The sequence below is a fragment of the Anas platyrhynchos genome, chromosome 2 (assembly GCF_047663525.1).
Source record: "Anas platyrhynchos isolate ZD024472 breed Pekin duck chromosome 2, IASCAAS_PekinDuck_T2T, whole genome shotgun sequence".
NCBI lineage: Eukaryota > Metazoa > Chordata > Aves > Anseriformes > Anatidae > Anas > Anas platyrhynchos.
Window position 1 is genome coordinate 89,080,267 of NC_092588.1, and position 27,653 is coordinate 89,107,919.

The following is a 27,653-nucleotide window of genomic DNA, read 5'->3' on the forward strand; positions in this document are numbered from 1 at the left end:
TTCAAAGTTTTTAGAGATCTTTAATGTAAGGAAAAAAAACATTAAATCCATAAACGAGCTTTTCTCCTAGATATGTAGCAATCTTCAAATCCCAAAATGACACCTGGATAAGAGGAAATCACCTACAGTCAAAGTCAGAGAACTTACAACTTTTCTTAAAGCTAGAATTGTGAAGTCTTTCAGAAAACACTGTATGACAGTGAAGAAACAAATATCCTTTCCTTCCATTGTAGGTCATGCTTTAAGGGCTATAAATAACAGATTAACACATAAAACTTATTAAAACCTAACTTGTTATCTAATTAGTTTATAAAAACTATCTTACTAGATTTCTATACAGTACCATCGGATTATTAGAATGCTTTTTCTGCAGACAGAGCTTTACGGAGGACAATCGTCATAAGTTCCTACAGCCATCTGAAGCCAGTAGTCCAGATTTCTAAAAACAACAAAGTTGTACAAGTTCTCTCCTCCTTTGTGAAAACCATGTTCATTTTCTCTCCAGGAAACAGGGCTGTCTGCAAAGCCATGCACAGTTAAGGTCAGCCAGTGTGCCAGTTTTGGTTCACTGAAATAGGAGCTGCAAGGAAGAAAACAAGGTTATCAATAATTATAATGGAATGGACAGCATGGTCAAGTATACAATATAAAGTAAAAAATCAAAGATGCAGGCACTTTAGTGAACATTTGCCATTAGCAATTAACAAAAAAAAACAAACCCGCTTTATAAAATAATAAGTAAGTTCAAAAAGAAAATATTACATAGGGAGCTTCCAGAATTCACTCTGTAGCACTAATACAGGCAGACATCACATGGATCCATGATACGCTAGTATCATGTAGTTTGGTATTTAACTAGAACCACACCTACCCTGTTCATCCATATTCAATGCCCTACGTTGTTACTACACTTGATTTAAAAAAAAAAAAAACAACAAACAAAACTCATTATAAGGTAATTTACTGTAATGCCATAACAACCTTGAAGTAACTTGAAATACTCTTTCCAGTATCATAAAGGGATTTCAATCTTATTTTCCATCAGTAGTTAAAAATGCTAAATCAGGCATATTTGAGAGCACCTGATGTTCATAAGCAGAGAAAATTTGAAAAATGTAGGAGCTCAGTGCAGTCACTGTTTAGAAATTAAGATAGAAAGCACAGTCATTACTAGGATACAGAGCAACCATTCTCAGATTTGTATGTATCAAAAATAATCAAATTTACTGCTTTTTTATACTGACATTAAGCTTCCTGCCCATTTCCTAATTCAAGTCTTCATTTTGCACATTTTATTTACTTCCAGTAGTGCTACTGAAAATAAGTATTTGAAGCTGATTTCAAAAATTAAAAAATTTTAGAGTACACATTTTTTTTGATGTACTGCTGTGAACCCTTACCACAGCTGCTCCAACAACTGAATTATCTTATCAGGAATTATAAAGCCTGTAATTGTGCACAAAAAAGCTTGGTCCGCTGTTGTGTTTGGCTGAGGACAGCAATAGGTTGATATGAAGCTAGAAGATTTGTTGTCTCTGAAAAAAAAAAAAAAAAACAAACACAAAATAACAGAAATAAGCAAACTTTAAAGTTTCCACAGAAAGACTTAGTAACAAAAATTTGTACCCAACAAGTAGTATCTACATGTATGTATGTCATCTAAATTAACATCCAAGCAACTAATGGCCATGCAACACCCAAGATTCATGGGTACCTCCAAAATCACAAAAGTTACTCAAGAAGTATAACCATTTAAGTGCATAACAACCATCCCACTTGCAGAAATGTGCCTTTCTTAATTCTTACTTAACTCTTCCTTAAAATAAATTGTAGTTTTCCTTATTTAACATGTATTTAAAGATGAAATAAATTCAAGTACTTACAAGTTAACTTGATTCAGGACAGCACCTAGCCATTCAAACAGTTCTTCTGTACTGCAGGACTCTTCTGGCTTTCCTTCTAATTCATTACTTTGCAATGCTGGACACTGCAAGTCTCTTAATGTGCTGAATGTTATTTTTGGCTTCAGGGCTCGTATTTGGTTTTTGGGAAAGTATGACATCAATGTTGATCCCTCTGCACCTTAACAACACAACACCACAAGGAGCGCTTACAAAACTACCAAACAAAAGGAGCACAGAATTCATGAAACATTTGTATGTGCGTATAAGAAAAGGCAGCGTGTGGTGTTAAACTGCAACTGAAGCTTACATGCTGTTATCTTTTGCAAAAGCCATCTTTGGCTTCCATGTCTTCTTGGAAATGAGAATTAGTGCAAGATCCAGCACTTCAGTACAGCTCAGTTAAGTTACTACTTTAACTAGCAAATGAAGAAATAGAACTGCCAATAGAAAACCTGAGCAAAATTAACTGACCAAGTAATTAAATTAACTCAGTAGAAAGAGGAATTCAGAGCATTCCTGAAAAAGAAAGCATGGAAGGAAAGCTACTTGCATGTTATCCGCTCCCCAAGACCTGCAAATACATTCACGCTGTGAATATACCCACACCTATATATCTGAGGCCGAGGAACATTTTGCCTTACAAGTGTCCATACATTCCCTCCCTGCTCACATGCAGGTATCTGCTGCCCTGTAAGAGTGATACATACATTACACTATTAAGTCACCTCCAGGTCAGCATCTCTAGAAATTCCTCAGGCACGAGAGGGAGAATACATATGGTAAATGTACATGAAGATAATGCATCTCAAAACCATTCAACTGGAACTTGGCTCAAATGAACTCGGGCAGCATTTCTTCCACAAGCACAGAGCATCTGGAGGGATCCCTGCGTGTAAGAAAGCATCCCAGAGGCAGCACGGCATCTGGAAGCAAGAGCAGCTCTGATGGGGTGAATTGGGAAGTTCTCAAGAAAACCTTTAAAAAAGCTATAGTATTGTATAAATTCTCCTGGAATATCCCTTTACAACTACAAAAAAATCCCGTTTTCAATGATCTGAACGGCACTTATTCTTCTACCCAGCATGTTATGGTTAAGTAAATCTTACAGTTTTCTCAGCTGAGGACAAGACCATGTAAGAATTATTCCCAGAGGCTTTCACCCATCAGTAAAAACAAGGTATCTGATGTTCTAGGTGTGATGGGAAACCTAATCTATGAGCTGTAAGATTTAGAGAAAAATTCTTGATTTACAACAAATTGAGAATTCATCTTCAGATGCGGTGTATTTGGAAGGTAAACTCATCCCAGAGAAATATCAGAATTAACCATCGAGGTAAGAAGCTCTCCCGCCTACCTGGCTAAGGTGTCTGCCATCCCAATGGCAGACACTGAAAAAGTGGGCAGTTGACTAGTTTAAGAACTGATTTATCACTGATAGGAAGAGAAATTCTAGGACTGTCTGAGAGACAAGGACTTTGAAGGGGAAAGGGTAATGAAAACAAAATGTATGCCATATCTCACTTTACTAGGATCAGAGAATAAAATAAAGAAAGTGAGAAGTTTTCAAATGCAGTAAGACTGCAACAGTAAGTTGTACCTTGATGAACTTTATGGGAAAGGATCTGTTTCTTCAGCTCTAGTGATTGATTCAAAACAGATGAAGTCCTAAAAACCTTACATAAACTTGGAAATTAGCATCTCACAAATCAAGAGATATTAAACAATCTTCTTGAAGCAGTAAGATAGTTAGTGTGAAATCAATTCTCCTGAATTTGAAGTTCCAGATAATATTCAGTTTTCAAAATGTGACATCGTGTTCTTTAGTAAACAAGAAATAGTACCTTACTCATGGGAAGTCTGAAGTCCAGAATAGCATTTAAATACCACTGGAAAGTCATGTATGAACAGAGGAAATCCAAGAACAATGTACAGATAACTGCGGAACAAAATATTCATGGCTCACTATCAAAAATTCTGGACTGCTGCAACTCCGTTAGCCATTATCTAACCCACCAAGGGCAATCACTTTGAGGAGGAAGGCTAACCTGACCCTTTTTAATCATCCTGCAAAAGAAGACTGTCCAAGTGCAGAAAGGCACTTTGACAAAGACAGGCAGCTACTGAACTCATGTTAATTTATAAAAAAAAAAATTATGTTTGGAATGCATTAAAACAAACAATCCTCATGCAGTCTGTACTTTACATAAGCATTCGTTAGACTGCTCAAAGGACACATAATATTGCCTGAGAAGTCTTAGTCAAACAAGAATTTATACATTTTAAATGTCCACTCCAAGTGGGATCCTCAGTGACAGTCTTAACTTCAGAAAATCTCAAAGGCTACAGCCAAGACTCCAACAGAGCAATTCATCTAGCTACAGCGTAGCTTTCTGTGTCAACAACAACCAGGCACATTATCAAAGTTCTCTTGGAGTTTAGTGAATTTCAGCCAATAAACATTTAAAATGTCATACAAATTACAGCAATAGAACAGAGAAGAAAAGATTGTTTTGATTGCCATTAAAGACACGAGACACTCCACATTCCCTTTTTCTGTTCCTCTTGGTGCCAGCACCAGGAAATAGAAAAAATGGGTATGAAAACTAAAAACCCTGGTTTTGGAAAGTGACACGAACGTTCACAGGCCTGCAGCAGTGCTGGCCATAGCAAGAAACATCAGTTACCAGCAGGAAGGCTGCAGGCACTATACTCATGGAGGACAAAGATCTTCCCAAGAAAATACATCTCTTTTCCCTTTCCAGCAGAATCCACACAGTGCCTCATGTCTATTAATAACAGCTTTGAAGGTTTTATTTTTGTCAGTACTCAGGAAGAGTCTTTCAGATGTTACAAGCTCAAAAATTCCTGCTCAAAAAGACATTCTGATTTAACTCCATATTCATGAAGTGATTAACCTGACTAGTTTTTTGGCCATAAGAAACTGACAAAAAGGAATGCTATTCTTCCTGAATGCTGCTACAACTGGCAGCAATAAACGTAAAAAACATACTGGCCCTAAAGACATTTTGCTCTCTGTCCAGGGTCAATAAATCTAAACAAGCTGAGCCTGAGGATCTGCCACCTTAGCTGGATTTATGTCACCGTTTATGGTAGCAGGAGACTTCACCGTGACATCTTCCTGAAGATGACAAAGGCAGAAATTGCAAGCTTTAAACAACTTCTGTATGACAAGCAAGGAAGAATACTTGTAATACATTTAGTACTTAAAAAGGAGGAGGGGATATGTGAAAGACTATCAAGTGAAACACGGGACAGTGCTGAAGGAGCTTGAAAGCAGTTTTAGTTTCTTACAGTAACTTTCAGATTTAGTCTTGAAGAGTCAGGCAAGACTAAATGTAAAGTGCAGATTGGAAAGGATCTCTCTAACATCTCCTCCTGCTACTGTGGAGACTTTAGTAACTCTGAGCAGAAACACACTAAAAGCTACACAGCTCTGATAGGTCAAGCTTTTTTTTTTTTTTTTTGTAGTATGAGCCCCTGTGTTTTTTGTTAATGCTGCAGAAATGCTACGTATCCTTAGACACAGCCTGTTCTGAGGTAATACAAGCAAACAGAGGACTTTGGAAAAAGACCCTCAGAGGAAGTGCAAGACTTAAATCCTTAATGTAATCAGAAACCAGTAGATAAACGGACACTGGAATTACGATGATTCAAGGCAGTACAATTTCTTATAACAAACTCTCACTCTGCTCCACTCTCAACAAAGTGTTGAGAATAACACTTCAAGAACAAAGAATAAATCATTTTAAGAATAAAATGATGTAATACCAGACTGTGTGTGTATCAGTGTATGCAGCATGTGATGGAAACGGGGACTTTTGAACACGTTCCATAACCACTACTGAAACTCACAGTTCCCCACCTGAAGTACTACACCAAGTATGTAACCTGTGCATACTAATAGTGGTTACATAGGTCACAGTTTTATGAAGCAGGAGTAAAACTATCAAAGAGGCAAAATCAGGCCAGAAATCCTGGGCAACAGGGAGACAAAGAAATTAAGTAACTAATGTATAACTCCTAAGAACCACTGCTAGATTCCTGAATTGATCTGCTGTGTAAGAAGTTGCACAAACACAACCAAACCAAACAAATAATAAAATCACACCCAAACATAATTTAATCTAACTTCGCACTCCACTAAAAATGCATTTGGACAATACTAGAAAAGAACAATAAGCCACAAACATTTGGACTTCAAGGCAATTAAATTTTACTTTTACATTTAATCCTTATTACCTGTATTATACCAAGCCATTAGGAAGTCAAATTCTAAAGGTTTCTTTTCTTTCAAAGCCCAAAGCACCCTCTTATGTTTCTTGCCATCAGGGTGAAAGTCGGAATCAGTCAAGTCAATAGTTATAACTGCAAAAACATACAAAAGACATTTTTACTCATTTGACTGACTTTAATGATAAAAATGAGTTAACAATTAAATAAACACAGAGAACAAAGACCATTAAACTACCTTGTCATCAGCATCTTGACTATGCAAATATGTCTCCCCATTATATAAATTAATATTCTCCTCCTGCCAGCCTTGTTTTGATAAAATTTGAAACTGCTTTCTAGTGACTGCAGTGACAGATTCATTTGTAATGGCAGTGACAAAGTCCCAAAACAGTGTCTTTAAAAATATTTTAGTAACTAGGCAAGCTATTAATAAAATAAAAATAAAATAAAATAAAAATAAAATAAAATTTCTAGCATTAAAAGCCACATGTACGGCAATGACACAATTACAAATCTTTTTTTCTAGATAAATTTGTCCCAGACTGAAGTTTCATTTTTCATACAGAAATTTCATCTTACATTTTACCTGACAAATTGAATGGTAAAATGATGCTCTATTTTCCAAATTTCTTACTGTAGATACTAAAGTTTCCTCTTCAAAAGTTAATCTATATCCACTAGCACAAACTTGAATATGTTTGACATAGCACAGTAGATATTTAAATTATTATTTAAAAATCATACTAAGTATGTTTCCTCTGCATCTGTTGAGAATTAAAACTTTGAGTACCATAAAGATTACAATTTTAATTGTCAGACAATATAATTCTCCCTTTCAAGCAAGTAGTCTTGCATGAGTCTCTCCGATGTTTTTGTGTGTGCGCGCACGTGTGTGTGGAGCATGCAAGTTGTCAGACCTACTTTAATTAGGTTAGTATTTTGTTTTAAATCAGAATGCATAGACACTCCACAAAGTATACAAAAATTCTTGTATCCTACATCACCCCAATATAAACATTTCATCAAAACTACAAAAATTAAAAGTTTTATAGAATACCCACAATATCTCACATTTGTTTCCTTACAGCTGCTTTATTTTGAAAAACTGTTTTTTCTCTTCATGCAACCCTTTCATCTGCATCTGGAAAAATACCATGTAGACAACAACCAACTATAAGGAAAAGTAAGTTTTGGACTACTGGTTTAACATCCTAACAAGGTGCTTCTCAGACCAATCTGAAATAAGCATTGTCAACTATAAATTATACTTACTATATCTCATTGCTTTTTTGCCAGAATACCGAGAAGGGCGACCTTGCAGTCCAAGTTCCTCATAAGTATCTTTATCCACTGACAGAATTAGTTTTCCTATAACAAAAAAAACTCACAATATAAATTACCTTCTACTTAGTTCCCTTGACAGTCTTCTGAGCACCATGTACTTTATACAATGTTAACTTTGGATCACTAAGTATTACCAATGTACTCCAGACTCCTTAGTATCAGTTAAATTGATCACCAGATTAACCCTTAAAAAATACACGTACATTTAAATTCAATTGTTCTTTCTTATCATACAGGTCTTACGTACTAGGATGAGAAAAGTGCAACATGATTCCTGAGACAGGCATAATTTGTCTTTTTTTTTTAAACTGTGCTACCTAAATGTTTTCCTCGATCTTTCCTCTACTTGTCCCCTAACATTTGCTGTGTCACTGGTTGAACACTACACTAGGACACAATTTTGTAAAGATTTGTGCGTGCACTGCTCAGTTGAACACAGAAAAGCAGTACCTCCTGCTCCTGTGGAACTACGCACATGGAGTAAAATATGCTTAATAGTGATGAGCAGATATGATCTGGAACAACTCCACTTCCTGGTTCATAAGCCAAATCTGGCAGCTGCCAGTTGGTACAGAATTTCACACAACAGATATCGCTACCACAGTATTTTGACTCTAATGCATGTAACAGCATAATATAGAATATAAACAAGTAAGGCTGTTGCTGAAGATTTCAGATGGCGATATCACCAGAAACTGTAACGCTATCTCTGCATTAATTGTGCATCACTTATAATAACTGCACCATGTACTGTGCAGACTCAATCTCTATCAAGTATCTACTTTGCTAGGACTGTGTTAATAATATACATCAAATAATTCTTTCTCTGAAGAATCTGAATTTACTTCTGCTCTGATAGGCACCTACTCTATCATCTTAGGCTAGAGAGCAGACAATCCAATTTGTTTTTCAACTGTGCTTGATATACCCTGAAACGTGAAGACACATCTGAATGCTACAACAGTTCATTATTTTCACAACAGTTACATTATTTTCTTTGTATGTAAAGTCCCACTTAAGAAGTGTTTTGTCATAAAACTGTGACGGAAATGGAACAGAGATTTTGAACACATTATACACTTCTCAAATAATGAACACAATGTTTTAAAGAGTGTTCCTAAGCAGTGCTAATAACTTCTCTACTTATTTCTTTTTTGGTACAAACTGTGTCTTTAAGACTAGTAGGAAACAAGAATTTGTAATGCAGTGTATTCACAAAAAGAATCCTCAGTAGCAACTAGTATGTCAGAGGAAGCACTGACAATCTAATACTATAAATTAGTTACGCTGATTTTTTAAAAATTGCTTTACCTAAAGGAAAGTTAACAGCATGAATCAAAGAAGTTAAAATTAAATATTTTATCAATTCAAGCATACTTCTAATAAAGTGGACTAACATGGCAGGCACATTTTCTAGTTCACATAATTCCAAATGGAAACAAAATAAAACCAACACTGAAGACCATAATCAAAATGTGTATCTTATTTAAAAGAACAAAACATACCAGTTGGTAGCAGAGCTGCAGTATTATCTTGATCAATTTTTGTATTATAGGTAAGCGCGTAGCATGAACCTTTAATGGTAAAGCAGAAAACCATGAGATTATACCATTTCTGAAGAAAGATAACAGGAAAAAGATCAAGATAATTAAGCATGTCAAATATATCTGGAGTCATTCTTAACTCTCATTTTTTATCAGGTACCTTTCCTCCACCATCTCAAGCGAAATGTTTTTTTTTTGTTGTTATTATTTTTATTATAAACTTTAGACTGGCATTGTTTTAAAGAATTTGTAATAGAGATAACGTCAGTAATATGCCCCAGTATGGATGCACTTTATTTGCATGTGCAACCAAATAAACTTTTATCCTGAAATATTGACGTTATTAATTCACATTAAAAAAGGTGGAAGATGCTCACATTATTCAATATATTGTGTGTCAGATACTGCCACAAAATTTGGTTTAAATATTCCAGATTAAATATGTGTTTTAAACGTGCTTCTCAAAATACAGTCAGATCCTGTAAAGTCGATACACTAATGTCATACCGCTTCCATAAAACTAGTGGCAGAAAAAACATTAATGAGACTAAAGTAAATGAGACTAAGAAAAAAAGCCCCACGTTTAGCAAGTAATATATTTCTTGTTTTCCTCTTTCTCTGACATGTCATCCTCTCCCCTTTCTTTTTTCTTTAAAGCTTTTTGCCTCCCTGGCAATCATCTCAAGAGTATAATATTTATCAGGAGCCAGACAAACAGGCCCCACTAGATGAAAACAGCCCACATGGAGTATGTAAAAACAAGCTGGCTGGGCACAGGCTGCATCTTTTCAATCTTTCTTTGCATCCTCTTTGCTCTTACTACATCAACATGAACCACCACAAGCTCATCAGCCAAAAGAAAAAAGAAAAGCAGCAAGCCTGGTTTTCATCTTGGAAAATAGGCACAGGCTTTGCCAGCAGTGGAACACTGCTCTGTGGTGAAATATGAAGGAACCAGAAAGACAGAAAGGAGACGATTTCTGCAGGAATTTGCATTAAAATGAAGAGCAGAAGATGAGAGGTGAGATTATACGTAGAAGCCCTCTTGATAGCTGGCTTGCAGAATTAAGGTGGAATAAGGAAAAATGAAGGAGAAGCTATCCTAACTGTTTGGGACTCATCAGCTGTAAATAAATATAGACACCACAAAGCAGAAAAAAAAAAAAGAGAAAGAAATGCATGGAGAATTTTCTTACTACTTTTTCTTCCCTCCATTTAAAACACATACCAGAATAAATAGCAGTAAATAAATGTTAGTGTTTTATGAAAACATGAACAGCATTACTGTGTCTGTTATGTTCCAATTACCTCCTTACCTTTCTTCACAAAAGAATCGATGAATTCATGAGCAACCAGTTCATGAACCGATAAATTCTTCACCAGATAGTACACTCCAAAGTCTGCAACGGTGCTTTTCAGCACTTCAGGCAGCATACCACACTCAGGGATCAAAACAGACACCTGTTAGGAACACAACTGGAATGTAAATCACATCCTAAACTTTACTCTGGGGGAAAAACAAGAAATACAAAAGAAAATCTTTCCTTTTCAAAGAGATCAGTACATTACGCCAAAATGAGATGAAAAAATAATTTCAGACTCCTGCCTTTAAAATGAATTTGCACAAAGTCTCAGTGTACAGCTGATACTTTTTTTTTTTTATTATTTTGTACATTACATGCTACACAACAGCATTCGATGTGTTGTCCAAAAGCATGGCTTCACACGGCGTGCTTTATCACAGGGAATAAGAAATTAATGTCCCGAGGTGCCTGGAGCAGCCGGGGTTCCTTGCTGAGCTCGGTATCCCTCCTGTGCCCACCCGCACAGGGGCACCGCGCGCCCGCCCCCTCAGCGCCCACCGCCCGCCCAACGGCCGCCCAACGGCCCCCCCCCCTGCACTCACGCGGCAGTTGTAGGCGTGGTCCCGCACGTGCGCGGCGTGGCGCGAGCGCGGGTGGCGCGCGTGGCCCTTCTCGCACACCAGCAGGTGCCGCGGCGCCTGCTGCACGCGCCGCAGGGGCGCCGACATCCTCCGCCGGTCGCCGCGCGCGCGCCGCCGCCCGGCCCGCCCGCCCCGCCAATGGGGGCGCGGCCCGCCGCTCGCGTCACCGGTCGCCGGGCAGCAGGGGGGAAGCGGAGAGGTGAGGTCACTTCCGTGCAGAGCCGGGGCGAGGAGGGCAGCGGGGCGCTGTGCGCATGCGCTGAAGAGGGGCGGGAAGTGTGGCCCGCAGGGCGGGCGCCATCTTGCAGTGCCCGCCCCTAAATAGCGCCGTGGAGGCGTTGGGGTTGGAAGAGCCTCCGCGGTCACCTGGTCCAACCGCCCCGCCACCGCCAGTGCCACCCACTGCACCGTGTCCCTAAGCACCACGTCCAACCTCCCCTTGAACGCCCCCAAGGACAGTGACACCAACACCTCCCTGGGCAACCCGTCCCAGCGCCTGACTGCTTCCTGAGCAGAAATGTCTCCTCATTGCCAACCTAAACTTTCCCTCGCTCAACTGATCTCAATATAAAGTTGTTCAGGTTGGAAAATGCCTCTCAGGTCATCACATCCAACTGTTAACCTAGCACTGCCAAGTCTACCACTAAGCCATGTCCCAAAGCACCACATCTAATCTAAGTGCCTTTTCAATATTTCCAGGGGTGGTAAAATGAGTTTTCTGACCTTGATATGGGGCTTTGTGCTGAAAAAGGAGGGTTTCAACTCCTGAAATGGGGCTTTGGGCTCTCAAAATGGAGGCTTTAACCCTCAGTTTTCAGTCCAAATCATTCCAAGTCTTGAGGCTCTGGACCCCAAACAAGGCCACTCAGCCCCCACCCAAGTGGCATGACCTGAACTCAGGGGTCATAGAACCATAGAATATCCCGAGTTGGAAGGGACCCATAAGGATCATCAAGTCCAACTCCTGGTACCACACAGGTCTGCCCAAAATTTTAGACCATGTGACTAAGTGCACAGTCCAAATGTCTCTTAAATTCAGACAGGCTTGGTGCAGTGACTACATCCCTGGGGAGCCTGTTGCAGTGTGCAACCACCCTCTCAGTGAAGAACCCCCTCCTGATGTCCAGCCTAAACTTCCCCTGCCTCAGTTTAACACCATTCCCGTGGGTCCCATCACTGGTGTTTACAGAGAATAGGTCACCTGCCTCTCCACTCCCCCTCGCGAGGAAGTTGTAGACGGCTATGAGGTCCCCCCTCAGCCTCCTCTTCTCCAGGCTGAACAGGCCCAGTGCCCTCAGACACTTCTCATACGTCTTCCCCTCTAGGCCCTTCACCATCTTTGTATCCCTCCTCTGGACACTCTCCAACAGTTTAATATCCTTCTTGTACTGTGGTGCCCAGACCTGCACACAGTACTCGAGGTGAGGCCGCACCAGCGCAGAGTAGAGTGGGACAATCACCTCCCTTGACCAACTAATGATGCCGTAGTTGATGCACCCCAGGAGATGGTTGGCACTCCCGGTTGCCAGGGCACACTGCTGGCTCATATTCAACTTGCTGTCTACCACGACCCCCAGATCCCTCTCTGCAGGGCTGCTCTCCAGCGTCTCATCGCCCAGTCTGTACATATAGTCAGGGTTGCCCTGTCCCACGTGCAGGACCCAGCACTTGCTCTTATTGAACTTCATGCGGTTGGTGATCGCCCAGCTCTCCAATCTGTCCAGATCTCTCTGCAAGGCCTTTCCACCCTTATCAGAGTCCATAACTCCAAGTTTGGTGTCGTCAGCAAATTTGCTCAGAACACTTTCTAGTCCTATACTCAAATCATTTCTAAAGACATTGAAGAAGACTGACCCTAAAATGGAGCTTTGAGAGACCCCACTGGTGACCATCCACCAGCCTGATGTGGCCCCATTTACCACAACCCTTTGAGCCCTTCCCATCAGCCAATTGCTCACCCATCGTATGATGTTTTTGTTAAGTTGTATGCTGGACATTTAGTCCAGTAGGATCCTATGGGAAACCGTGTCAAAAGCCGTGCTGAAGTCCAAAAAGATCCCATCAGCTGGTTTCCCTTGATCAACTGGATGGGTGATCTTATCATAAAAGAAAATCAAATTTGGTAGGCAGGACCTACCCCTCATGAACCCATGTTGGCTGGGACCAATGACTGCATTGTCCCCCAGGTGTGCCTCAATAACTTCAAGAATCATCTTCTCCATAATTTTACCAGGCACTGACGTGAGACTGACAGGCCTGTAATTGCCAGGGTCTTCTTTCTGACCCTTCTTGAAAATTGGCACAACATTTGCCAGCTTCCAGTCTATTGGGACCTCTCCAGATTCCCAAGATCGTTGAAACAAAAATTGAGAGAGGTCCTGCGATGACTTCAGCCAGCTCTCCGAGCACCCTGGGATGGATCCCATCTGGACCCATGGCCTTGTATGGATCCAGGTGGAGCAGCAAATCCCGCACGTGTTCAGGGTCAGTTGGGAGTTTGTCATTCCCACCATCATGGTCCTCCAGCTCAGGGCACCCTGGATCCCAAATCCCATCATCAGTGTTAAAGACAGAGGTGAAGAAGACATTAAATGTCTCTGCTTTGCCTATGTCACTGTCTGTGAGGAGACCTTCCCCATCAAGTAGCAGACATATGTTTCTTTTTGGTTCTCCTTTTTCTGTTCACATATCTAAAAAAAACTTTTTTATTGTCTCTCACAGACATGGCCAGCTTCAACTCTAGTTGAGCTTTGGCTTTTTTAACCATCAAACTCTTATAATTTTACTAGTTCACCAGCCACACATCTTGGTGGTTTGATACAATACCTCAAGCACTCTTATTCTTTGTGTCCAGGCTTTGTTTCTGGTGGAAACTGCACTTTTCTGGTGTTCTGTCTCTGTTTAGGTCTCTGTGATATTGCTGATTAATAACTCTCCTGTGAGAAGGCTGGTTTTTGCAAGCTCCGTGTTACAGAACTGCACTTGGCTGATGGCAGGAGTGATGCTCCTGAAGTTACCAGTTCAGTGCTTTTGGCTCGTGAGACTGACTCAGACCCACTTGTTTGCAGGTACGTGCTTTCCGGGTGCTCGCACACAAAAGTAACATCAAGGCATTGCTCCTCTGAACTCGTTGACTTCTGTCCTCTGGCTTGTGAGACTCAGGTATGCATCAGGTCACTGCCTGATTAACATTGGTTGAGGAGTTCTGAATTCTGCACTTACATCATGTGTATAAATTGGTTTATTAGGAACCAAGAATGGCTGTGTAATCACAGTAGTCTTCTAATTTAAAGCGTGCAAAAATTAATGGGAAAAGCACTACTTGATGGATGTCAGTTATTACCATGCCCGCAGGCAGAAGCCTCTGTGAGCAAACAAGCATTACACTCTGATGATCAGAAAGCCTGTTCTGCTAAAGGGGTGAAAAGTTCAAGTCTCTGATCAATAAGCCCAGCCAGCCAGAGAGGAAATTCAGCTATATTCAAGGCAGCCTGTGGAGCTGGGTTTATTTTGGTGGTTTCTTTCTTTCTTTCTTTTCTTTTTTCTTCCTTTTCTTTCTTTTTCTTCCTTTTCTTTGTTCGCAGTTTTCTTTTTTTTTTCTTTCTTCCTTTCTCTCTCTCTTTCTCTCTCTCTTTCTTTCCTTCTTTCTTTCCTCCTTCCTTCCTTCCTTCCTTCCTTCCTTCCTTCCTTCCTTCCTTCCTTCCTTCCTTCCTTCCTTCCTTCCTTCCTTCCTTCCTTCCTTCCTTCCTTCCTTCCTTCCTTCCTTCCTTCCTTCCTTCCTTCCTTCCTTCCTTCCTTCCTTCCTTCCTTCCTTCCTTCCTTCCTTCCTTCCTTCCTTTCTTCCTTCCTTCCTTCCTTCCTTCCTTCCTTCCTTCCTTCCTTCCTTCCTTCCTTTTGTTCTTTCTCTCTCTCTCTCTCTCTCTTTCTCTCTTTCTGAGCTTCTCTATGCTAGTACAATTAATATTTTCTCCTAGGGATACAAAATACTTTCTGCTAGGGATACAAAATACTTTCTGCTAGGGATACAAATGGATAGAGAAAGAAATGTGAAAAAATATGTTGGGTAAAGGGCAAGAGAGTCAAGATTCATGGCTGCATATTCAACAGAGTTAAGTCAGCGTTTGGGGGATTTTGGCAGGCATGTACTTCACTGCAGTTCAATGGAGCATTGAAGGATTTACATCGCTGTTCAACTAGTTTGGTTCATGTATCAAGCAATTAATTTTAACCCACCCTTACTTTTTAATGTTGCTTGTCCTACTATAGGGTATGTGTGTTATATAGAACCCCCTGAAGACACTGAGCTATGTTAAAAAACAAAACAAAACAAAAAAGCATTAGCAGTCCAGTAGTCTGTACTATAACAGACAGAATTTTCCTGTCATTAAATAATGGGCTCTATATACACAGTGTAATTGTTGGTAAATGCTGACATTTTTATAGTGATTATTACAGTTTTGTAGGCAATTAAGTGTATAGTTTCTATATATTGTTAAAAAAAAAAAAAAAAGACATAAATTACTTGTAAAACCATCACAATTTTCCCAGGGACTTCAAACCAGTGAGAGGGTGATGCAGCTTTACTGCAACTTAGTTTCTGCATGTTTGAAGAGAGTTACAGGCTGTAGTCTAGAGGAAAGAAATGCCTCAAGGCAACCTGTGGTAATAGCCTAGAGTAGGAAAGGATTTCTAAGATATTTCCTGGAACTGGGGAAAAATCAATTCAATTTTTTTATAAAATGACTGAGTTTGGAAAGAAAAGCCTGATCTTCACACTGTGTACAGTATCTCTATTTGCAAAGTCCAGGTACATCTTTCATGTGTTATTTTCACTGTTGAATAGCAATCTTAACCCATTCTTTCTGTTGGATTTTCTGTGATTAACATGATTAAAATACCTAGACTTTCATAAAATAAAATTTTAACAAGTATCTGTCACATTTGTATTTTGAATTTGGTTTGTGTCTTTAAGATGAAACAAATTATTTTTGAGTCAGCAGTTTCTCTTTCCTAAATATTGTTGACTGCAGAAGAGAAGGAAGGAAGGAAGCTGTCTTAACCATTTAACCTTGGCTATTGCAATTAGTACTTTGCAAAACAGAAGCAAACATATACCAATGGTGCCTTGTTTATATGAAATTATAATAAAGTGTGAACAACCGAAAACAACATTTCACTTGATAAGTGTAAACTATATATATATATATATTTTTTTTTTTTTTTTTTTTATTTTTTTTTTTTCATTGAGAGAAGTGGAAAGATGGTGAAGATATTGATAGTTAGCTTTATATCCTGTTTTTATACACTCTGGTCCAAATGCGGTGATGGATTGTAGATATAATCCCACTCAGACTTGTTTTTCCAGGAGATTACAAACAAAGCTTCTGCCAAACTGCTCCCCAAAGCTGCTTTTCAGGCCAGGAAGAATAGTGAATGACAGATAGTTCTGGACCAAGCTGCTGGGTTTTTTTGGTTTAAAAAAAAAATCTGTTTCTTTTATTGTTAAAAAACCTCTGTAATCTGGGACACTTGCTCATCCTTGTCATACTAGAATGGAGCAGGAATGGTTTTGATCTTCAAACAGGCTTCACCTCTGCTTGCCTTTTAAGGACCAGGTTTTGGCTTGGCCGTGCACAGTGATGGGGAATTTTCTTGCACTTTCTGTCTTCCTTTAAGCAGATCCCCTGTTGTCACATTATGACTGTTACGAGGCACCCTTACAAGATGCCGTGGCTACACCATGGTGTTTGAGGAGGAGTCAGGACTGTGTTTCTCTGTTCACATTTCTAGCAGAGAGCAGTGAACTGGTTACTGCCATTCCCCTGGTTGCTCCTTTATTTTGGGGGGAATGTCCTGGAAATGCTTCCACATCCAGCTAAACACTCAGCTAAACCTTCCATTGGCAATAAATACATGTTCCTTTCCTTGTCCCATAATGAGACAAGGAGTCACTGCTGCCTTTTCCTTTGCTAAATTCTCCTTCCCCAACCCTGTAGGTACCAGACACCTTTTTTCTCAGACTGTGAATCAACAGGATCACAGGATTTTTTTTAACAGTATTTTTTAAAACAACAACAACAAAAGGCTATGTTGAAATTTAAAAATGTAGGGTATATTTTCTTTTAAGACCAATGCAGCATAATTCCTTTGTGTTGCAGTTAATGAAGCCTCTGGTCTGCTCCAAGGAGAGGATTTGCCATTCCCAGCAATAAATCATTACTTCGTGGACCTGTTACTGTGTACTCCTTTGTATGTTGATGCATGTTGTTAATAAACATTCTGGTTGCAAGACCAGCAGAATTTTCCCCCGTTTCTCTTACATCCTCAAGTTACAAAAGGCCTGGTGCTGCCCTTCACGCTGCCACGATGTGTGTAGCTGTTTTTCAGTGCTTGGACCGAGGACGGGCAGCAAAGCTTGGCCCTGCACAGTAACTTCAATCACCCTTTTTCACTGCAACATTGAAATCATGTGGTTGCCTATTTCAAGCAAAGAGCAGCTGAAAATGGTGCCAGCAGGGAAGAAAGCCACAGGGAGAGGAGGAGACTGTCTTCTCAGCCAGCTGGAAGCCTTTTTCTCCAGGGCTGGAAGGCAAGCTTTCCTGAGCAATCCAGCCTGTACACAGGTATTCAAAAGCACTTGCCGAAATGCCTGCCTGTAGGCCTGATTTCTTTCTTTAGTGTTAGCTACAAAGTCAAGCAACCGAAACTGTGTAGTAATTTAAACTAACCTAAGATTAAAATAAGCTACATGTTCCCAGCTAGTAGCCATACTTTCAGGAGGATCTCAGGATTTAGGGACCAAAGCAGTATTCTCAGAAGTGAAGCTTAAATTGTAAATAGTACATTTCATTTATCTGAGCAAGATTCAAATTAGAATCTAGACATAGACTAAAATAGTTATTCTGGATAAACTAGTTAAGAATGATTTTTTTTTTCACAAAAACCCATTTCAACACACTTATTTTAGAGTAAATCATCTTTTTCTCATTTCAGTTAATTCGCATTATTAGGATTAAGGATGTTACATACCGAGTTGTTCTGAAATGTGTATTTTGTTATAGTTGCAATTACAGACATAAACTTCAGTAGCCTGCCATATTATAAATTTCTTTCAAAGACATGACATAATGTTTCAGATAGTTTTCACATTAAATCTTTAACAAATATTATTCTGTATTAGCAGGCTGAACTTATCGTTCTGCTTCAGATATATTTTTATTGCTCAGAATATTTTGTAGACTGCTCCTGTAATGCCAAAGCATTATTTATACATTGGGATTTAGGTGCCAAAGCATGGTATTTTCACAAGCTGCACTGTAGACAACATGTACATTCCTATGTCATTTGGAAAATATTTTTTTAAATCTCATACTGAAACTTAAGTGTGGATTCAGGCTTTCAAGTTTAGCTTTGTAAGTTTTATATGTAAACTCTGTGCAAAATTCTTGACATTAATGTTCAAAGAATCCCATAAACACCTGTTAATTGTGCCCATTATATTAATAGTCTTTGAAACCTTTCTCCCCAGTCACCTGGAAGCTCCATTGTGAGAAATAAGCTTCATGGAGGCTATGAAGAGAAGGGTGAGGAAGCAGATAAAGCCTTGCTGTTTTCATGTAAATATCTGCAAGGTATTTATATCACTAAAAGTATTCCTATCCCCACCCTCCAATTGTGCTTGACAGCAGCTACTATTAAAGTGGATCATAGGATCAATGGAAGCAAGCTTTTTTCAGGAACTACTGATGAAAGGAAACTGTCTCTTCTTTTTCTCTTGCTCTTCTCTGGGATGTTCAGACTCTCATTTACTTTTTTTTTTTTTACTTTTTTTTTTTTTCAGAATGACTTTAAGGCCTTTCTGTTTATATATATATGTATATATATACACATATTTATATATTTTGAATAAAGCAATAAAAATGCCACTTTGAAAGACCAATTGTCTTGTCTATGTGAATTTTGGTTTGAATTCAAATTCTGGTGAACTTAAAGCAATTACATTTCCTCTATTTCCTGGGGCAACTGTGCAATTCCCTCCATTAGTTTTTCATGGGTAAAGTGTTTGATAACAAAATTGGATAAAAACTTTGCTGCTACAGATCAGCTCTTTACCTGAGATCTGAGAGCTTCTGCGTCATTTGGTGCACAAACCATTTACAGCAAACCAGATGCTAATTGCCACGATGGGAGGAAAAATTCTTTAGAGCCTTTGTCTTTATATTCTGCCTGCTAGTAGTTTGCATCTGGATGAACGTCTTGCCAGTATTGCTGCTACTGCTTCTGGCCAAATGTGTTAGGGAACAGGCAAGCCTTTGTATGTCTGGAAGTTTTAGATGAAAAATCCAGGCAAGAAACTGCGCCATTCATTCAACCAATGAAGCAGCAAAAATCACATCAGTGTGAAGATTTACCATCTCAAAAAAAAAGCTTTTGAACTTCACTGGCTGCTTGGAGGATTATTGGTCTTTGCAGAACATACAGCAAGGTCACCACTTTGCTGCATTTACCCACTGCACTTATATGTCAAAAATAAATCGGCTTGCATCTTGTTGCAGTTCAGTGCCGATGCCTGATGGGTCTTCCTGTTCCGTAATATGAATCAAGAAATGACAACTATGTGGATTTGGTCATAAACCATAATGGAAACACACCCACTGAACATATGTCAGGAAGGACATGGAGTTTTACATAGAGGCATTAGTTTTCAAATTTGAAAGGAAGACAGGTTTCACAGTAAAATAAAAACTCTCTGCATTTGGCCAAGATAAATCTTTTGTTCTTGGATTTAGAAGAACATGGATTGTATTGAGAAATAGATGCATCCTTCTTGTAGGAGGAGTAAGTAATGCCATTTTTTTCTTCATTTGGAGGGATACATAGAAAATGGCATATAAAGTTACATGAAAATAAGTAGAATCTTTCTGACAATGGCTAAAACAGGAAAACTCTGAAGGAGGGAAAAATACTCTTGAAAAAAGTCTTTGAAAAAGAAAGCCTAGAAGTAATTTGACTTAATCACTGAATCCATTCAATATTCAAGGTGAAAACAAATCCGCTGCCCTTAAAGTTTTACTCAGTTCATTCATTCAGTCTCCCTCTTTGGTTATTAAGCTGATTCTCCCTGTGACTCCAATCTGATTACTACATCACTCCACAAGATAATTAAGGGCTCCAAATTTTGGTTCCTTAAGATTAACCTGGCTACTCTTGATCTTATTGAGTTATCCTTAGGTCTGAAAGTAAGAAAGAAAGTTTGAAAGTATTTGGGTGGGACTGCTTATATCATTAGGAAACAGTGGTATGCGAGGGAGACAGCTATGGGAATCAATTAATAATTGAGACTCTACAGGCTATGATTTACTTAAAAGAGTCACAGTTATATTCTGAATACTTTTACAGTAGTGTAAGCTTGGAATTACTTCCTTAAACTTGGCTAAGCTATGCATGGTATGAGTGACACTGACCCATTGGTGTTGTGAAGAGGATAAGGTAGAACAGTAAAAAAACTTTCTTTTCACCTTAATTGTGCTCATGCATATCCATTGTTTGGATGGGAAACAGAGCAGAGTGTAAACAGCGACACTTCCTATTCAAGAACATCTCTGACTTGAACACCAAGTGTCTTCTTTCAGTTGAATTGTTTCTGAACTCCTTACAGTGCAGCTGTTTCTTGAAATATTTTCTGAATATTGAAATTATACTGAATACTAATACTGAAGTAACTTGAGTCCTTCTACTTCAACAAGTAAAAAGATAAACAATTCAATTTTGGCACCCTGAGGTTGCATTTACAATCTATCATACTCACATTATAGACACTAGATACGAGGTATTGAATCACTGAAGTAGCTGCCTTTAAATGCCTCACCAGTTTGGGAGTGAAAAACAATGAGAGACATGTGGGATTCATCTTTTTGTTTTAGTTGGATATGAAAATGGAGGTGCAAGCAGAGTTACAGCAGATTAGTTGTGCAGACACCAGCAAAGGAAACATATTTAGCTAAGCTTATTCTTAAATATTTACTGTATGGTAATGTGAACTGTCTATTATCTACAGATGGCTCAAAAATGACAACTGCCCTGAACTACGCCAAGCCTGCACTGGGAACAAGGAGCCTAAAACAATGTTATTAAGGTGGAATCTCAATTCATGTAGATATGAATTGTGATAGTATTTATGGTAAGGTTCAATTTACTCACTTTAATTTACTTGCTTATTTACGTGAGTAAGGATGTTCTCTGCAGTATGCACTATGGAGAATCCCATGAGGAAATCCAATCGCATCTCCAGAGCAGGACTGGAATACTGTTCAATAAGTAACGCCTACAGCTACACATTGAGCAACGTAGAGAAAAACAACGACAACAGCATTGAGTAGCTGTCTCTCTTGTGTGCTTAATGTGAGAGTCCTGAGGGAAAAATGCATAGGAATACATAATTAAAGACTGTAACCTAAACAATACGCACCAAAACACCGCATTAAGGTTACAGAGGCAATGTCACTTTGGGCAGCTTTTAGCATATGGGTGCTCACATCTGTTTTCTCAACATACTTTTTACATAGATTTTTGTGGGTAATTAATAATAAGCTCTGCTTCACTCTTTAGAAAAAAAAAAAAAAGGTAACAGTGCACTGATTTGAGGAAATAAAACATATTTCATAATTGAAATGCAGGCACTAAAAAGAGTAGACAAAGTGTGTTTTACTCACTGGAGTTTGCAGGACAAGTTTTATTTATATCTCTGTTTATGGCTGCTGTTGTTTGTCCTTTGACTGGGATACTGGGACTGGTCTTGAAATTGCCACTGAAATTGTTACTGCTTTCACAGAATCACAGAATTTCTTTAATAAGCAGTAACAGACATGAGTTTGTACAAGACAGTAGGCATGGAACTTCTGTAGTTAGATCTGCTGTGATTTAGCTAATTAGTATTATATTTTACAATGTTTATAACATTTTACAACATCAGCTTGGGGGTGTATACCTGCCAATTCTGTAAAGCACTGACTTCATTGAAATTACCAGTGTTGTATCTACACAAACATTTACAATTAAATACTTGCTAAAATAATTTCTAGACTTTGGTCAAATTATTTTACTATGACCATGTGCACCACTCCTGTTTGTTCTACTGTGTGTGTCAATATATTCAAGAAGGTATGACTTTCACAGCTCAAGGTGATAAAGTATAATGGAGGCAGGGAGGCAGAAAGCAGCTTCCTAAAATGTAGTCATTTTCTTACATTAAAAAATGATTAAAGCATCTGATGTGGTTTTCAGAACAAAATGTTGCAAATCTATTATATATAGAACAGTTCAAGATTCTTTGAAGAAAGGAAATACAGCATCTTTTCCAAACAAATCACAGTTTGTTCACTGAAGAAAGTTAATTTCTTATAAAAACAACCCGCGAAAAGTTTGTTGCTTTAATTTGAGAAACAGGAACAATGTTTTAAAATAACTGCGAACCTTCCAGAATCTTTTGTGTGACAGGTTCATCTGTGATCCTGACTTCACATTCACACTCCTCCTCCTTCATCCTCTGGCTAATGAGTGCTGCCTTCTCTTCCTCCCACCCCTGGGCTGCAGCAGGTTACCTCTTGAAGTGTGCTAACATACCCTTGTATTTTTGTTTGATGGCCCGTTTCCATTATAGATTAGTACGTGTCAGGGTCATATGTGCATTGTATTAAAAAGCATCAGCTCTGTTTTGCTTCAAACAGAAGCAGTTTCTGATTTTAAAGCGTTTTCTGATTTTAAAATGTTAGAAAATGCTGGCTTAGTTTGCAGGAGAGATGATCTTTCATATGCTACTTCAATTTTTCATTTTGTTGCTGGATAGGAATGCATTTGCAATCAAATGAAATTTAAAAGCAATTACAATCAACCACACCACTAGATGGAGCTTCTTTTCTGCCTTTCCTCCTAAAGATGCTTAAATTAGGACTGAATTCATAGTATGTATGACCTATTCTATTTATAGTCAATGAAATATAAAGCTTTTTTTTTTTTTTTTTTTTTTCACTTCTGGTGATGCAGGACTGAGCATGCCTCCATTCATATATGGCTATGTCAGTGACTTTTATTTGAATACTCTTAATGATAACTATTAATGCCAATCCTTCGCTTTTGCAGCATTAGGCAGTAGCACTCAGTCCTAGATTTCTTGTTCATGAACATGAGTTTTTAGGTGCAGGCTTACTTGCTAGAACAGCACGTTAATAGTAAAACAGCACATATTTCTCCTGTTTCTTTCCTACTGTTAAAACTATTAATATTCTTTAGAAATGCAAATCTCTTTGTTCAGACCACTACATAAGCTATTTCATTCACTGAAATTCAACTGTTTTTTTGTTTTTGTCTTTTAGCAGTACTGTGTGTACTGTGTTACAGATATCCAGCTGCAGATACTATACAGTACAGATACTCAGCTACAGATACTCAGCTGCATATGTACATCAACTGAAACAATCCTTTCATAAGTCACGAGAATCAGTATAAACAACTGCAATAAAAATTCTCTCTTGCAGGACCTTCTATCAGGTACCTACCTGTTTTCCTGTCTTCCAACATACCTTAGCAATTCAGAACAAACTCTAATTGTGGCAGTCCTGGGGAACCTAAAAGAGTCAGGGTTGAATTTACTCCTTTTCCTGCAGTTTGGAAAACTACGCATTCAAGCAAACTATTTTTAACACAGCATTTATACATCAAGGTTATGACTTAAAGCCTACTGACGCGTTTTAAGACAAGTGAGAGAAACAACTGACGTACTACTTACCCAGTTGCGACTGCCGTGCTGAAAAGGTTGCCCTGCATTTGCTAGGAGTTACTAGAACGTGCTATATTGCACAACTCTATTTTCCCAAATGACAGAGGTATCTGAGCTGATGAGGTCAGGTTAACATTCGCTTTTAAAAAAGCCAAGTCCAACACAACTGTGAAGCCCGTCAGAGGCTTCACCAGCTGACGTGGCAAAGGCACCTCTGACCAGCTGACCAACTCTGTTGTCCAAGAAGTGTCCAAATGAGTTCATGCCACTATTGATTTTGAGCGAGCTACAGGCCTTCTTGCTTATGACAAACACAAAAACGCAAAACAGAAAACATCTGGGTGTAAGTTCATTTCACTTTCCATTTTCATGTCCTGTTTCCAATGAGAAAAAATCTAATGCCTTAGAGAGGAAAAAAAAAAAAGTTAAAAAATCTAAGGTGTTGGACATTTAATGGTTCATGGCTAGTGACTCAAAAAACGGTTTAGAGATGCATTGCTTCATCAGTTATGCATTATATGCTATCTAGAAACTCATTTTGGAGTGTATTTCAAGCATTTGGAATTTTGGAGTGTCCTTAGTCAGGAAGTAAACATGTCTTCTGTCTGAGTAAGTTTCCTTACAGGGTTTTAAGGAGATGTTCATTTTCAGTTTTCCAGAGGCAGACTGCTAGGTGGCAGGGCAGGAGCAAAATCCAGTAACTTAAGACAGATGGCAAGAAAAAAATATGATTATTTTAATAGCCCAGCAACAGTTTTGGGGGTAGAATGCCCTTTATACTTGGCATAAGATGGAGCTCCATTCTTACTAAAGTCCAATGCAATACGATGGCATAATCATAGAATCACAGAATCATTCAGTTTGGAAAAGACCTCTAAGATCATCTACTCCAAACTTTAACCTAGTAACCTCTGTTGTTTTAGGGTAACTTCTTTTAAGTTTGGGAAGAATGCCATGAACCTTTTGTTCCCCTTAGGTTATCCTTATTAACCCTGGGGCACCTAGAGGAGACAGCAGAGCTCTCTTCTGTGCGGCAGTTCTAGCTGCTTGCTTTTACTGTTTCACAGGTTCTGGTGTTACCTTGATGTCTAACTTTGAGCAACTGCTGCATAGGGTCTGGAGGCCAGAAACAAATTAAATTCTTCATATGTCCTTGTAAGTAGATAGCCTGTATGTCTTCTGTCAGACTTTTGCTCCAGCAGAAAGCTTCATCTGCACAATTTCCTTTGGCTCTTTTTCTAGCAGACACACTAATCATCATGATCAGCATGGGGCCTCCCATGAGGTTTCCCACCCACCGCCTCCTCCTGAAACGACTTCGTGAACAGTTCGTTGATGTCACTAATCACCAAGTTTTAAAAAATCTTTGATACCAAAAACAGATCAGCAAGGAGCCAGGGCAGCTTCTGCAGGAGCTGGGCCACCACGCGGCTCTGTGTCTGAACTCCAGATTTCTGTGTAAGCTCTGGACCAGCGCTGTGTATCGAGACATGCAATATAGGGTCAACATCGGGCACTGTTCCCCTCCTTTAATTGCAGCCAAGCAAGAGATGAGGGGGACACCCACCATGAGGCCGTCCCACCACCCTCCAGCTGCAGCCGGCCCCTCACAGCTCACCCCCCAACACCCTCGATCCCCTTCACCTCACAGGGACAGGCCCGGGCCTGTAATTACATTAAAGTGATAATGTACAGCAATAATGTACAGTGGAATTTGATCCACATTATATTTTTTCCTAGATTGATATGCAAAAAATATACATAAACACATAAACACATTTTGGAAGCTGAAACCATTTTTCCTAGTGACTATCTGAACTTTGCCTTTTCAAATACTCTCTCTTTGGGTTAATTTGTTGAAATGCAGGAACTGTCTGTATTAGGATGGTAGCTTGTACACAGGAGGGTATTTTTTTTTTTATCATCACATGATTTACTGCTTAAACATCTGACAACCATGACTTACGATTTTCAGGGGACCATGTGAATATATAAATGTTGACATAAACATCTTACAAATCACAGGTTAGTACCTTTACACCTCTTAGAACCACAAGAACCAAATCCGAAATCTTAGGGAATGTAAAGTTTTTGTTCAATTTTTTTTTTTTTTTCACATTGTTTGTTAAAGCATTTTAAATCTTTTCCATGCAATTTCTGCAAAGTAGAAAGTCAAAAAATATTGATGAATCATTTTGTGCCATTGCTATATACTTGGTTATCACAAAGAATGAGCTCAATGTTTATACCACATGCAGAGGAAGAAATCTTGGAGCGATTGAAATCAATTACAAAACTCCAACTTCAGAAAGGTTATTTCACCGAAATGAAGAGACCTTCCTTGGCCTATTGCTAAATAGTTATTAGTAATTAAAAAGGATATTCCACATCATTGTGGGAAACACAGCCCTTGCTATTGTTCAGGAAAACTGTATTTCTGTATATTTTAAGCAATCTCCACTTCCCATAAGGAATGTCAGCATCAAGTCTTTTTAGAGACAAGACAGAATACAAAGAGCAGAATAGTTCAGTTGGAAGGGACCTACAGAGAGCCCTGGGGAGGTAGCACTGCTGGTGACCAGCCAGGTGCAGCCCCATTCACCGCAACCCTTTGAGCTCTACTGCCAAGCCAGTTCATCACCCAGTGTGGTGTGAACCTGTTTGTCTCACAGCTGGACAATTTGTCCAAAAGGATGCAGTGAGGGACAGTATCAAAGGCCTTACCAAAATACAGAAAGATATGGCAGACATCTCTAAAAGAGATTGTCTGAAAGGCTCAGAGCTCTGAAGGATTTTGTTTGCTGAGTATCCTGCAGAAAAATTAGGATCTTGGATTTAAATCTTTGGGTTTAAGATTTGGAAACTAAAGTGATCACTTCCAAATATTTGTTTCCATTTCAGTACTTCTTCCATTACAGACCTAATCCATGCATTTCTGGAGTACAGCTGCTTGGTTTTCCTGCATAAGGAAGAAAATTTGGTCTAATAATCTACTTCTGAATAACTTCCAGTCAGATTTTATAGACCCACTCAGTCTTTCAGTCAGTGATCATAGTCACAAACATAGTAAACTGAATCCTAACCTTATAAAAAATACAGAGAAACTCAAATTTCCCATGGGCTAGGGAGCATTTAAAAAAATAATAGTAATTGAGGAGACTATTAATATCCTCCCTGCCATTTCTGTACAACCATATCAGCTGCTACAACTTGGATGAAGAATGTGGTTTTTGAAATGAATAAGATAGTTCAGAACCAATTTTGCTAGAATTTGAGAGAAAAAAAAAGTACTAATTTCATGTACGAACTGTGATAATCCCTGCATATTTGCAAATCCCTGTAAATATAGTTAAATATTTCTTAGTAGTTATTAGTCATTCAAGTTGTTTGATAAGCTACAGGAGATTTTCTTAAGTAAGACTTGAGTGGGGACTTGATGAGATACGGCATATTTGAACTGGCTACATTCTACGTGGTAGAGTACTTTCCATCTGGACTAACAGGAAAATCTTCTAGTTTTGGGTTTGAAGGTTGAAGCTAATGTTAAAAGTGCATAAAAAGAAATGATGAAAAGCATTTGAATGGACTCCTGGATTAAACTGTGTGGCTGAGTTGCATGAACAGAATCCTCCCATTACTTGACTCTGGGCGTCTGCAAACAAATACTTTTATGTTCATTTTGTGTCCAAATGATGACTATTGATCCAAAGAGCTCGACCAATTTATTAAATCGCACATCAAATAGAGCTCCATCCCAAAGCAGCAAACAAAAATCTTTGATCTAACAAGTCCTGAGAAATATATAACCATGCAATCGCAGTCAGAATTGAGAAAGCAATGCCATGAATCACTTACCACTGATTTGTGCATCCCTATTTTTCTCATGT

General features: G+C 38.8%; 1 protein-coding gene and 2 long non-coding RNA genes across 6 annotated transcripts; 1 reads left to right on the forward strand and 2 right to left on the reverse strand.

The window, feature by feature from the left end:
* RPP40 (ribonuclease P/MRP subunit p40) lies at window positions 1-27,651 on the reverse strand. Of its 4 annotated transcripts, none has more exons than XM_072035024.1 (8): window positions 27,622-27,651; window positions 10,363-10,507; window positions 9,008-9,076; window positions 7,431-7,526; window positions 6,165-6,290; window positions 1,884-2,082; window positions 1,401-1,535; window positions 1-580 (listed from the first exon to the last, which is right to left on the reverse strand). In XM_072035024.1, the coding sequence occupies exons 1-8, from the start codon at window positions 27,649-27,651 to the stop codon at window positions 382-384; spliced, it is 999 nt and encodes a 332-aa protein (XP_071891125.1). In that variant the 3' UTR covers window positions 1-381. The 4 variants fall into 4 exon arrangements, with proteins under 4 accessions (XP_071891125.1, XP_027307421.1, XP_071891127.1 ...); XM_027451620.3 differs by lacking the exon at window positions 27,622-27,651 and adding an exon at window positions 10,953-11,159; XM_072035026.1 differs by lacking the exon at window positions 27,622-27,651 and adding an exon at window positions 10,725-10,881.
* On the forward strand, window positions 11,054-17,282 carry LOC140001954 (uncharacterized). Its single transcript, XR_011807792.1, has 3 exons — window positions 11,054-11,190; window positions 13,897-14,153; window positions 17,150-17,282. It is a non-coding gene; the product is annotated as an uncharacterized lncRNA (long non-coding RNA).
* On the reverse strand, window positions 17,531-24,079 carry LOC113842746 (uncharacterized). The gene is made up of 3 exons (XR_011807791.1): window positions 23,776-24,079; window positions 23,546-23,614; window positions 17,531-21,401 (listed from the first exon to the last, which is right to left on the reverse strand). It is a non-coding gene; the product is annotated as an uncharacterized lncRNA (long non-coding RNA).
* Window positions 27,652-27,653: the final 2 nt, after the last annotated feature.